We start from the raw sequence: 11659 nt of genomic DNA, 5'->3' as shown, positions 1-11659 counted from the left end.
CCCTCTAGAGTGGTAAAAACACAAGGAAGTGCCCACTGACTGCCATTCATGTGTGACCTCTAAAGCAAAATATACATTTAAAAAACTGTCACTGTCTTTCTAGTGGAGAAAAGTGCATCTTTGTTTCTTATGAACTTCCCTACTGTCCCTACATGACACTGTCCTTAGAGGAAATAATATTCAGTGCTGTATTAAAACAACCCATCAGTGATAGGAAGTGATTCTGGACTGTAAAGACATGCTTCAGTACAAGTAACTTTTTGATTTAAAACTCATTTAGTGCCCTCTTATGTCCTTCCCAGTGATAAACCACAACGGGGTGCCCTTACATAGGCCAATACTGTATCATTTACTGTATAAGATTTACGGGATGAAGAGCCATCTGTACATGCTTCTCTTTCAACAAGTCAGTCAGCCTCCTTGTGAACTCTGTGCTGAACAAAACAATGGACATACTGCCAGAAGAGTGATTTCCAAATTGTCAGATATAATGTGCAAATTAAAAGATAGAGGTGTGATTATTAAAATTTCAATCTAAATCAATGATGAAGACTTTTTTATTATACATAATTAATAGACAGGGTTTTGAATGGAGGCCAGATTAGGTCATAACAAATGGAAGGTGGGGGCCAGCTGCTTCTTGCATACAACAAAATCAATAAACAATCACATAACAAGGGTTTATTGCATTTATATATTTAAAGACACAGCACTTTAAAAGTGATAAAATGCCAAAAAAAAAAAACAGCTTAATTAAACCATAATGTGAGAAGGTCCACATGAAATTCAGTTCCCTTTGGTCCCTTTTATTTTTCTTCAGTCATAATTTGGAAAATTCAAATGCTACACTCAAGTTCACATTTTTAGGTTAGGCTTTTGTCTGCCAAGTTGATGATGAGACAAAACCTCATTCATTTACATTATAAGAATGGATTCACCTGTCAACAGAGTTAGTACTTAATTCACCTTGGCAGCAATGATGCATTTTTTAAACGTGAAAATTGACTTTCTGTGGCGTGATGCAAATGCAGTTGATGAAAATGTAAAATTGTAGTTATATTTACCGACGTCAAAAGCCCTTTTTTTTTCTACAAAGAGGAACAAGAATAGTTTTCTCTGTTTTCTTCACATTCAGTACACACTTTATAGTACAATGTGTAGTATACTGTATCCTCTTTCACACAACATGCTTTTTGTCACTGTCAGGCATATGTTTTCTTTTTTTGACACTTAACCCCCAAGTGCACTGATGTCAGACTTTCTTCTAATGTTCATGTTTCTTACTGAGTGACGGCGAAACATGAGTGAAAGGAGATTTTAAAACAGTTTTCATGCATGTGTGCAGCCTTGGGGTCCCTGGATTTTTTGTCTTTACAGTGTCTTTTGGCAGTTAAATAACACGTGTGGAACATAAGGTATTGAATGATTGTTTATCAACACATACGTACAAACAGATACACAGGAGTGCATGTGCACACAAATACACATGTACAGACATACACTGACTTTGTCACGCCACAGCACTCTCAGGGTTTTTATATCGTTTTATATCGTTTTGTGGTCACTATCTCCCCCTACATTTTCCACCCAGATTAAACATGTCATAACACATTCAACTATTTAAATGTTTTTCAAATGTTCATGTTTCTTTAAACATTGAACACTCTGCATTTTTTATTTATCTTAGTGTGCAATAGAAGTAAACTATGTAGTATCATTAATAATCTATGTTTTCAGAGGAAAACGTTCTTAAAAACACAAACAAATCAGCATATTTCACTCACCTTCTACAGACCGCTCCTCTCTTCATTAATGGCGGACCACCATGTGCTTTACTATGGCGCCCCCTCGCGGTTCGGCGGTGTCTTTAACACAATGGCACCAGTTTGACATCTTTTGCATACACGCTCCTCCTTTTTTTTATCACTAACCATCCCTCGCTCCCTCCCTCCCCCTCCTCTCCCACACTCACACACACACACACCCTATTCATAAACCGTTGTGATGCCGGAGTGGACGGCGTGTGTCGTGTAGTCTGAATTCACACCGGAATATCATGGAGCAGTAGATTTGCGGACGGAGATGCATGACGCAAAGGTAATTACACGTGCTGCTTTTGCACTTTTATTATCGGACTAATCTTCATTGCAGTTCACTGATGGCGCCAACGCTCCTGTGTGTGTGTGTGTGTGTGTGTGTGAGCAGCGCTGCACTGTGACACAACATTATTATTGTCGTCCTTTAATCCGCTCTGTCGTTCTCTCCCCTGGAGACACTCGCAGTGCCCGGCGGCCTGAACTATGGTCGGCGGTAAACGAGCTCAGGATCACGGAGAGACGAATCTGACTCGTCCATCTGGAAACCTGCGGGGAGGAAGATGAGAAAACCCGCGATGGCGATGAAAACTGCCTTATTCGTGTTTCTGCTCTATGGTGAGTTCAGCCCTTGTATCTGCCACCATCATGGACACGATTGTGGTTTTAATTTAGAAATCACTTGCTGTTTTTAACCCTGATTATATTGAATGATTCTGTCATATTAATGTGTGCAGTAGTAGCAGCAGCAGCATATTCTCTGTGGTCTGTAAATGATCTACTCTATAACTGCACAGGTGACTGATAGATAAGGCAGTTCATAACTTAGTCTCTGTTTGATGTTCAGTACATTGTGTCAGAAACAGGTGTGTGTTGTGTGTGATTCCAACTTTGTCTCGCGTCAAAAATAATTCATATCAACTGCTGAAGAAATGAAAGTTAAGTTTTGAAGATGAAATTGGTTGAAAAGGGTGAAAGGGTGAGGTGAATAAAGAATAAACAGACACAAATGAGCACTTTAACAAATGAGTAATGGATTAGTAAACTAATATTTAATTACTAAATCAATATCTGCTCCTTTATGACAGTAGAATGAATGTGCGTGTTTGACAACGTTGTCATCTCTGTCATATTCTGACACTTCAGCTGAGGACACACTACATTCATAACTTTCACAGTTTACTGATTTAACAAAAACAAAACACACTTGGAGTTCACATTAGAACCCACTGGTGAGTCTGTAACTTTTTTTTATGATGACTGAAAGACTGTGGGGGATCACAGACGACATGATTTGTCAAAACCAACTGAACGCATCAAACTCTCGCAAGATTGACCACATCTACGAGAGAGACACAGACAGATGTGATATTCCCGCTACTTCCTGTCGTCTTCGTCTTCCGACGCTATTTCCTGTGTCGCACCAGCTCTTTTTCATTGGCTGTTGGCAACATGTGTTTGCAGTTGGGTCGGTAATCGGTACACTCTCCCAGATTGTGTCCAAAATTCAGACATGTTTGATTGACTGCGACTGAGGTCTGGTCTGTTATCCTCACACACTTGTCGCTTTCAAGTCTTTACCTCTGAAACGCTGTGAATTGAGGGTAAAGTTTAATTTCAGTTTGGACAGAATGTAAATGCGTATAAGACTGAGTGACTGAGTTTTGAATCTCTCTGCTCACAGTATTTCCTGTGATAGAGTCGTATGCTTGTGTGGGTTTGTCATAAGTAAATTTGGCATCCTCCCCGCTCTCGTCCTTGTTGCACAAACCAGATAGAATCGACCACTGTGATGAGCTGCGGTGTCCCCCGCCCTATCAGTCACTGCCCAGTGTTAATTAGGACTTGATCCGCTTATGTCTCCCACTTAGTCTCCCATGTCATTATCTGTGGGCGAGTTTTGTTATCACATCGTGGCTCGGACTGCGAGGAAGGAGGCTCCAGTTGTTTTTGGGTTTGACACGCACACACAAACTTGGGGAGTGCCAAAACGCACCCGTCTAGTTTATCCAGTTCAGGTAGTTTTCAGGTGTAGGAACTGGGTGTGGCAGTTGGTGCAGATCATTTTGTTTACTGTCAGTTGGTTCACATATTTGTTCACACAAGTGATTTAGGATGTCTTAACCTCTCACTGATTGGGTACTTCAGTACATTATTGTCAATTTGTAATAAAACCATAGTTGTTTGATCCACTAAGTTCACCGTGTTTGTTCTGTACAAAATATAAATGGTTTAATAGAAACAAATTAACTGTCGTTTTAACCTGTTATTTCCATAGGCTTTTAGTCATTAGAAAATAACAACGTGTCCGGTGTTTATTAATCAAATCAAACTTTGCTGCAGCAAACATCAATTTGAAAACGGGATCTCTGATTTGATTCTCAGTTCAAAAACTTCCTCTACACCTGGGGAAATGAACTCCCTTTGTTTTTAAATGTGCGGCATCATTTACCTTTTTGATTACTAGTTTCAGCAGTTTTGCAGAAGTACCTTAACTGGGTTGCTCTGAGCCGAGATCTATTTCAGAGAGGTTTTGGGGGGATGTGGGTTTATGCAGTCAGACAGTGACTCAGTGATGCTTGAATAAGGAAGCTGGCTGGTCTCGCGCCTGAGACCCACACCAGACTTTAAATAAAGTGATGCAGTGACCTTTTTTTAGTGGCACTAACAACAGCAAAAATGTTTTCTTAACTCCGCTGCTCACACCAATCCACCAACCTTACTGTAAACAGAGTCATGGTAAAGTATGTACCATTTACCTGCCTTCGCCTGCAGGATAGTAGAATCTCTTCTCAAGTTAGGTAGAGCAAAATGTGCTAATATATGATGTTACTGCTTTTGGAAAAGCCATATTATTTGCGGAGGTTGCTGAGTTGTTAGTTAAGTTATTTTAAATATTACATTAAAAACGATGTGATTCCAGCTCCAGTTTTTTTCTTTTTGATATTTCAGTTTTATCATAATTTTATATACTGCATCATAATTAATTTTGTAAATGTGTCACCTTATTTAGGAAATAATATTGGTTATTTTGTTTTAGTGTTAATGAGCAAAACAATGGAGAAAATAATCATCAGAGTAATTAAAAAAATAACTGGTGTGAAATAAAGCCAGAGTCTTGTTGTGTTTTTGGGAGGTCTGCTCTTTTAAATTCTAGTCTTTACAGAACTAAGATAACAGTGTACAGTGAGTTGATGCTGGTTCAACCTCAGATCCAGCATTTCCCACGGTGTTACAGTGTTTAATGTATTGATCTCCTGTTACCCAGTCATCAGTGCAGGATATTGATCGGTGAGTGCATGTACCAAAACCTGCTGCTGTGACTTGACAAATTGATATTGTTACTCATTTGTGTCCCTTCTCACCAAGTCTCTCCTGCTGTCTCTATATTTTCTCTTCCACAGTGCTCCACTGTGCCGTATGTCGCGACGTAACCCTTCCCACCGGACCCCTGTACCGCGTGGCAGGCTTTCCCCTCTCTCTGCCCTGTGTTGTGTCAGGATACGAGGGTCCACGCACTCAGGACTTTGAGTGGTTCCTGTACAGGGACGATTCTGGTGGGAGGCAGATGGGAGTGGTGTCCACCAGAGACAAAGGTTTCCCATATGCTCCGTTCCAAGCCCGGGTGAGGAACGGGGAGGTGAGGGTGGAGAGGGACTCCGGGGAGGCAGTCCGGCTGGTGATCCAGAGGCTCCGAGCAGAAGACCAGGGAAATTATGAGTGTTACACGCCCAGCACGGACACCGTCTATCAGGGAAACTACAGCAACATGGTAACTGTCAAAGGTAAGATGTACTCTATATATGTACAGTGTCACTACATATCAATTTTCAGCATAAGTGATATGTTTTCTGTGATCGGATTGCAATCAGATGGCACCTGAACACTAACAGGTAACCCTAACCCTACGTACAGGAATGAACAGGAATTTCTATTTGATCCACCAAAACCACTTTGGGAGGTGTTCCGACAAGAGAAGCGTAAATGCAACAAGTCTTCTTCCCCTGCTTTGAAAATCAAAGAGGAGTCCATGCAATAGTGTGACTTCACGTGCAGCTAACGCTATCGTCGTTGCTGTTGATATGGCTGCAAACAGGACGTGACGCCGTAGTCTGCTGCTGGTAAACGTTGGAGAAGCAACCAAAGAAGGGGATTCACCTCGTATTCTAGTCTCAATACGAGGTGATGTCCTGTGCGATTGTCTTGTTCATATTTCTCTTTTGCTACTACTGCGACAGCCCTAAGGAGGATCCATCTTAAAATGTGTTTCAACCATAATTGTTCTTGTGTGATACTATGTGTATGTTGGTATGATGCAGTGGAGTATGAATTCTTAATAACAGCATGCAAGTGTCCTTTTTTATAGTGGTCAAATCCAAGGAAGCTCAGGCACTGGAGATGCTAGTCTCAGCAACCTGGTTTCATGAAGACAGAAAACTCTAAACGGCACACAGGCACTCGTCCTCTCATCTGGCTCATGATGGTCTCTCTGTGTCTTCTTCTGCAGTGATCCCTGATACGCTCCAGATCAGTTACTCCCGCGCACTCACTGGGCAGCCGGTGCCAGAGGGAGCCATGTTAACGCTGACATGCTCGGGCAGCATCCGATCACAGCAGCTCACCCATCTGTCCATCACGTTTGGGAAACGTGGCGGTGGGGACAGTTCGGGCAGCGGCGCTGGAGGGGAGGTCAGCACCGTGAGAGAGATTATCTCCATCGACAAAATGCTGGGGATTGTCCCCGGACATTCGTACAAGAAGCGTTACGACGATGGAGAGATAACGCTGGAGAAGAGGAACGGCGAGGGCGGGCAGGGCGTCTATGTGATGAGGATGAAAGCGGTGCGGCCGGATGACAGCGGCTCATATTTCTGTGAGGCTTCACAGTGGATTCTGGACCCTGATCGATCGTGGCAGAAGATTGCACAGAGGATGCTGGATATTGGCAACTTGACCGTTCAGCAGTTAGGTCAGTGTGTCATAAAAACTGTGCCAGTGTTTTGTTTGTGTCCGCGTTTGCCAAAGCCATGACGGCATGTAGCAAGTGCCGAGGTCAGACTGTAACCAGCACATTGGACAATAGTTAGATTGTGCTACAGTTGATGCTACCGTCATTCAGTAAATAAATGTTGGGAATAAAATCTCACAGCAGGCAATATTTCAGCTACAGTAAGAAAAAAGGATAAAGGATATCTCAGCTGCTGTCAACACAGAGTCAATCTGAGAACACAGTTTAGTTTCTACGTATCAGCTCTGGTCTCTTCCTCTTGTTGCCAAGGAGCTGGCTTCGTTCAGCCTGGCCTTTCCTGCTGTTGAGTGCATTGGGCTTTTTCCAGGTTTCCGACTCTTGATCTTGTTGTTAATGTTACTTGGAACTGGTAACATCCTGTATCTTACAGCAGTTATGTTTCTGTTAGTTAGTTCTTTTATGTTCAAACATGGGCTTTCTAAAAAAGCCTTAAGATTTCCTTTCACGTAATAATTAGATTCTAATTGTCGATCCATTCTTTTTGAACCACTGATGTAAAAAGGCCAATACTTGACGTGGAAACCTATAAATATTCTAAAGTTCTGTATGTATCTGGCTTCCGTACTGTATTAACAACTCTATGAGGTTTAAGGTGTTTTAGCTGTGCTTGAGGTGAATAATCCACTTTATTCTGGCCATTAAACATGTGATGTATTAAGAAGCTTAATCACAGGCGTGATGTTCTCAGTGCAACACTTTTACTGCCACAGTATAGTGTGGTGCCAAGGTGGATTTGTGGAACTAGAACTTTTTTTAAATCCCCTCACTGTGTCTCTTCCTCTCTCCAGCCGAGTCTCTCAGCATTACTTCCTCACCCAGAGGAGAAGTGACCTTGCAGGTCGGTTCCCCCCTCATCCTGACCTGTGAGGTGTTGGGGCTGCCGTCGGAGGTGAACTCAGGTCTGCTGGTGCAGTGGATGAAGAGGGGATCTGTGAGGAGTGATGCAGTCGTTGCCGGGGGAGTGGAGGTACCGTCATTCTCACTTAATACTTATTCAGACTGAAAAGGCTGATTGCAAGCAGCGGGACAATGTGTCTGGTTTTGCGTCTTCTCACTGTAGCTCAACCTTGAGTCTTTTTATCATCTTCAGTTTTTGTATGAAGACATAACGTTTTACACACTTCAACAAAAGTGCTGCAGCCAGAGTTTTGACACCTGAGAGAAATCACACGCTATATTCAGTAGTCACAGCTTCCACACTTGTATTTTCATGTTCAGGTTGAGGTGGCGCGCATGAGCACGGATGGCATTGTGAGCTGGGGAGATGACCTCAGCAGAGCCAACGGCGGCTCTATGGAGAAGGTGGCGGAGGGGAAGTACTCTCTGAAGCTTTTCTCAGCCCGGCCTGTGGACACGGGGGTGTATCGGTGTGTGGTGAGCGTGTACGCTGGGAGGAGCAACCCCGGCTCGTCTACACCGGCAACACTCACTCAGAAGTCTGAGGGAGTCATCGTCAATCTGAAGACCAAAGGTGAGAGGCTGATACTCTTGTCCACAGGCACACAAACTGAATCTCATCCAGTGATTGTTCTCGTGGAGTGAATATAAGCATACGAACAAATATTTGTATTTGAAAATGACCACAGTCACTGGGTCTAATTTAATGTCCATTTTTTTTCTGTTGTATCTGTAAAATGAAAGATTCATAGCTGCTCCCAGAATATTATTTCCAATACGTGTGTTGTTTCACTTCATATTTTTACCACAAAAGGAATGTTTATCATTTAAAGTGATCTTTTACAAACCACTTCCTTTCCCAGACGTGGCGGTCTCAGCTGTGGCTCAGCTCCCTCGCGGTCCCCTGTTAAAAAGAGGCAACACCATCACCCTCATCTGCAACGCCACCGTGAAAACCACAGGTCCTGCCCAGGTCCAGGTTCAGTGGCTGCGCTGGCCAATCCCTGAACCCGTCATCAGGGGTTCGGTATCCGACGGTGCTCCACCCGATCCACCTGTGGTGGAAACCCCAAGACTGATCGCTGCTCTCATGCACGATGGTGTCGTGAACATCCACAGCAACGGCAGCGAGGTCAGCGTCGACCGCTTGTCCGCTATCAGCTACAGACTGAGGGTCCACCAAGCGGCGATAGAAGATCAGGGCATGTATGCGTGTCACGCCGAGGTGTGGGGTCAGGATCCACATGGAGGCTGGTACTACACGGGAGTCAAAGCAGAGTCGAATGCATTGAACGTTTACCTGTATGCCAGAGGTGAGTGTCTCATATTTGTGCTTCACAGGATGTAAGAATCCTAGTTTTAAATGAAAGCATTACAGCAGCAGACCTTGTTTGTTTTTATCTACAGCTTTTTGTTTTTCCACGTCTGTTCACTCCATAATTATTTATTTATGGTTTATTTAATCAGGACAGATACCGTGTGCATACTGTATCCTAGTGTTTATGGCTTTTAATTTGCAATAACTATTCCTAGAGGGACTTATATTGTTAAAGTAATTAACAGAAAGATAAAAGATAGAGATAAAACATGGGAACAGGGCAAAACACTGGATATACAAAATGGTACAGTCCAGATAAGTCAGCCTGATGGAGCATGTGCAGCTCTTTCACTTTGCTTGTCATGATTTAATCCTTTTTTTTATTTTGAGATCAAACTGGCAGATCGAACACAGGAATAATCCCTGGTCCCTGTCACTCACATTTTACTGAATGTTCCAGCGTTTACTCTGAACCATGAATGTTATCTCCCCTGTTTTTTTTGTTTTTTTGTTTTTATTAATTAAGATGATTTCTATCCTTCTTTCCTCAGACCACTGTTTGTCTTTTTGTGCTTCATCTCACTTGTCCCTGCCATGTGATTTCTAGCGGCAGTCATTTTAAAATAATGACAATAACCAGTTGTGGTTTTTGGGTTTTGTTTATTTTTTTCAATAATTATTTCATGTATGAAAAACTTGTATAAATGCATCCTAAAGTCTGTTTTAGATGAACTTCCTGTGAAAGTTGGTCCACAAATACCCAGTGTGTATGTGTTAGTTGCTGCCCTACTTTTTTAACTGAGAGTACATTGGTCTTTAAATAGGTTACTCCTAATAATTGGATCCCCATAGTAAACATACTTTATAGTTTATGCAGCACCAGTCTATTAACTTGGTCAGCAATGCGTTTGTTGTTCTGCAGTGTTCAGTTTTACATCACCGCATCATTTCGTCTTATTTCCCCAGCTGGTGACCTCCTCCTTATCCCTCTGGTCGTCGGAGTCTCTTCCGCCTTGTTCGTGGGCATCATCATCATCGCTACGGTAACCTGTTGCTTCATGAATCGCCTGGCAAAGCAGCGGGCTCGGAAATAGGTCGTCCCCCTTTGCCAGTTGTCTGAAAGCTGATTGGTCAAGAAGAGGCAATGCGCAGGACACGATGGATTAAATGGCCAAGAACTAACTTTTCAGACTGAGTATAAAAAGTATTTTTGTCACAGCGATATCTGATTTTTTTTTTTTTTTGTGCGTGTCCTGACCTACCTGTTTAACAATCACTGCCAAGTTGTTTCGGTTTTGTATTTTCTTGTATTTTATAACCAAACCTTCTCAGAAAAACGTCACGTACCATTAGGTGCAATATTTAAATTTCTGGAGACGCCACTTTAGCCATAACTCTCCTCTCCTTGAGTGGTTAGACTTCTTGTTTTCTGGGGGGTTATCCCAGTGTCCGTTGTCCCAACACACCTTTCTTTTTTAACTGGAAAAAGGGTCAAAGTGCAGAGGCAAAGGTTATTGTGACAAGGTCAGCAGTAAAGAATGTACAGCAGGTTTGTTTATAGTCTCTCAAATGTGCAGAATCTCTCACATTCTGACTAAAGTCATGGTTCGATTGTTAGTGTACGATGCTTTTTAAGTTTTAATAGTTCAATAGTTGTTGTTTTTTTGACGCTGTGCCCGTTGTTTCTTCCTAAAATGTGTCGTTTCACCCCCGACGTTGTCCGTATGAACATGCATGGTTGAACCACTAGCATTGCCACTGCCAGTCACATGAATGCTGATGGGAGCAGTTCAGATCCAGAAACTTAATACGAGCAGGGACCTTTTACGCCACTCGCAGTCCAGCACCACGCTGCATGTAAACAGAGTCTCTCTGTTGCTTAATAAGGAAGACGCTGGCCGGGGACTTTGTTTTGCCAAGAACAATTAAGAAGTAATTCTAAACACAAGCGTTCCTCGTCTGTGACCCTTCAAGGTGGAGTGTTGTCTATATTACAGACTTGTATAGATTTGACAAAAAAGGAAAAATGGAATAGATGTCCATGATGCACTGACTGAAGTTTATTTGAGCTGTTTTATTTGTCATTATTTAAGCTATGATGTATTGCTATATTCGTCTTTGACAGAGCTCCTGTTTTAAACAGCGTCCTGCTCTGCTCCATTGAAGCACTTGGAGGAAAATTGTGACCCTGTTGGTCTGCGTCGATTACTTGATTTTCTTGCAGCAGGAGCGTTTTTTTTTCATAGCTGCTCTTAACCGAGAGGTTTTTATTTTTCTTTCTCTGCTCCGAGATACAGAAATTGTATTGTGAAGAAAAATCCCCATTTTCTATTTTTTTCTTTTTCCACACTGAGTCACAAGAAAACCATTGTATTTTGTGTTTCAGTTACTTGTCCCCGAGGTGAAACTATCCTCAGCACTGCAGTCATATGACTAGATATTTTCACTCTCACTGTGGTCATCATTATAACAAACATATAGTTGCTGAGACCTATGATGTCTGTAGCTCCCGTTGCTAGACAGTAGAAATCTGGTGGATAGATTTACTACTTGGAAGAGAAAAAGATGGTCTAATCCAATATGCAGCTCTCTAATTGAATT

The 11659-nt window shown here is 42.3% G+C and overlaps 1 protein-coding gene across 1 annotated transcript; it reads left to right on the top strand.

The window, feature by feature from the left end:
• Positions 1 to 1968: 1968 nt before the first annotated feature.
• On the top strand, positions 1969 to 11121 carry igsf8 (immunoglobulin superfamily, member 8). The gene is made up of 8 exons (XM_044023339.1): positions 1969 to 2097; positions 2273 to 2432; positions 5219 to 5599; positions 6322 to 6783; positions 7632 to 7810; positions 8062 to 8314; positions 8604 to 9053; positions 10025 to 11121. The coding sequence occupies exons 2-8, from the start codon at positions 2378 to 2380 to the stop codon at positions 10150 to 10152; spliced, it is 1908 nt and encodes a 635-aa protein (XP_043879274.1). The 5' UTR covers positions 1969 to 2097; positions 2273 to 2377; the 3' UTR covers positions 10153 to 11121.
• The last annotated feature ends 538 nt before the right edge of the window (positions 11122 to 11659 follow it).

Source organism: Solea senegalensis, linkage group LG4 (genome assembly GCF_019176455.1).
Source record: "Solea senegalensis isolate Sse05_10M linkage group LG4, IFAPA_SoseM_1, whole genome shotgun sequence".
In the NCBI taxonomy this organism is placed as follows: domain Eukaryota; kingdom Metazoa; phylum Chordata; class Actinopteri; order Pleuronectiformes; family Soleidae; genus Solea; species Solea senegalensis.
This window is presented reverse-complemented; position numbering and strand designations above follow the sequence as displayed.

Coding starts and splice junctions, on each gene's coding strand:
- igsf8 (XM_044023339.1), top strand. CDS start 2,378: ATGAGAAAACCCGCGATGGCGATGAAAACTGCCTTATTCGTGTTTCTG. Junction 5,600..6,321: donor CAACATGGTAACTGTCAAAG/GTAAGATGTACT, acceptor CTTCTTCTGCAG/TGATCCCTGATACGCTCCAG. Junction 7,811..8,061: donor TCGTTGCCGGGGGAGTGGAG/GTACCGTCATTC, acceptor TTTCATGTTCAG/GTTGAGGTGGCGCGCATGAG.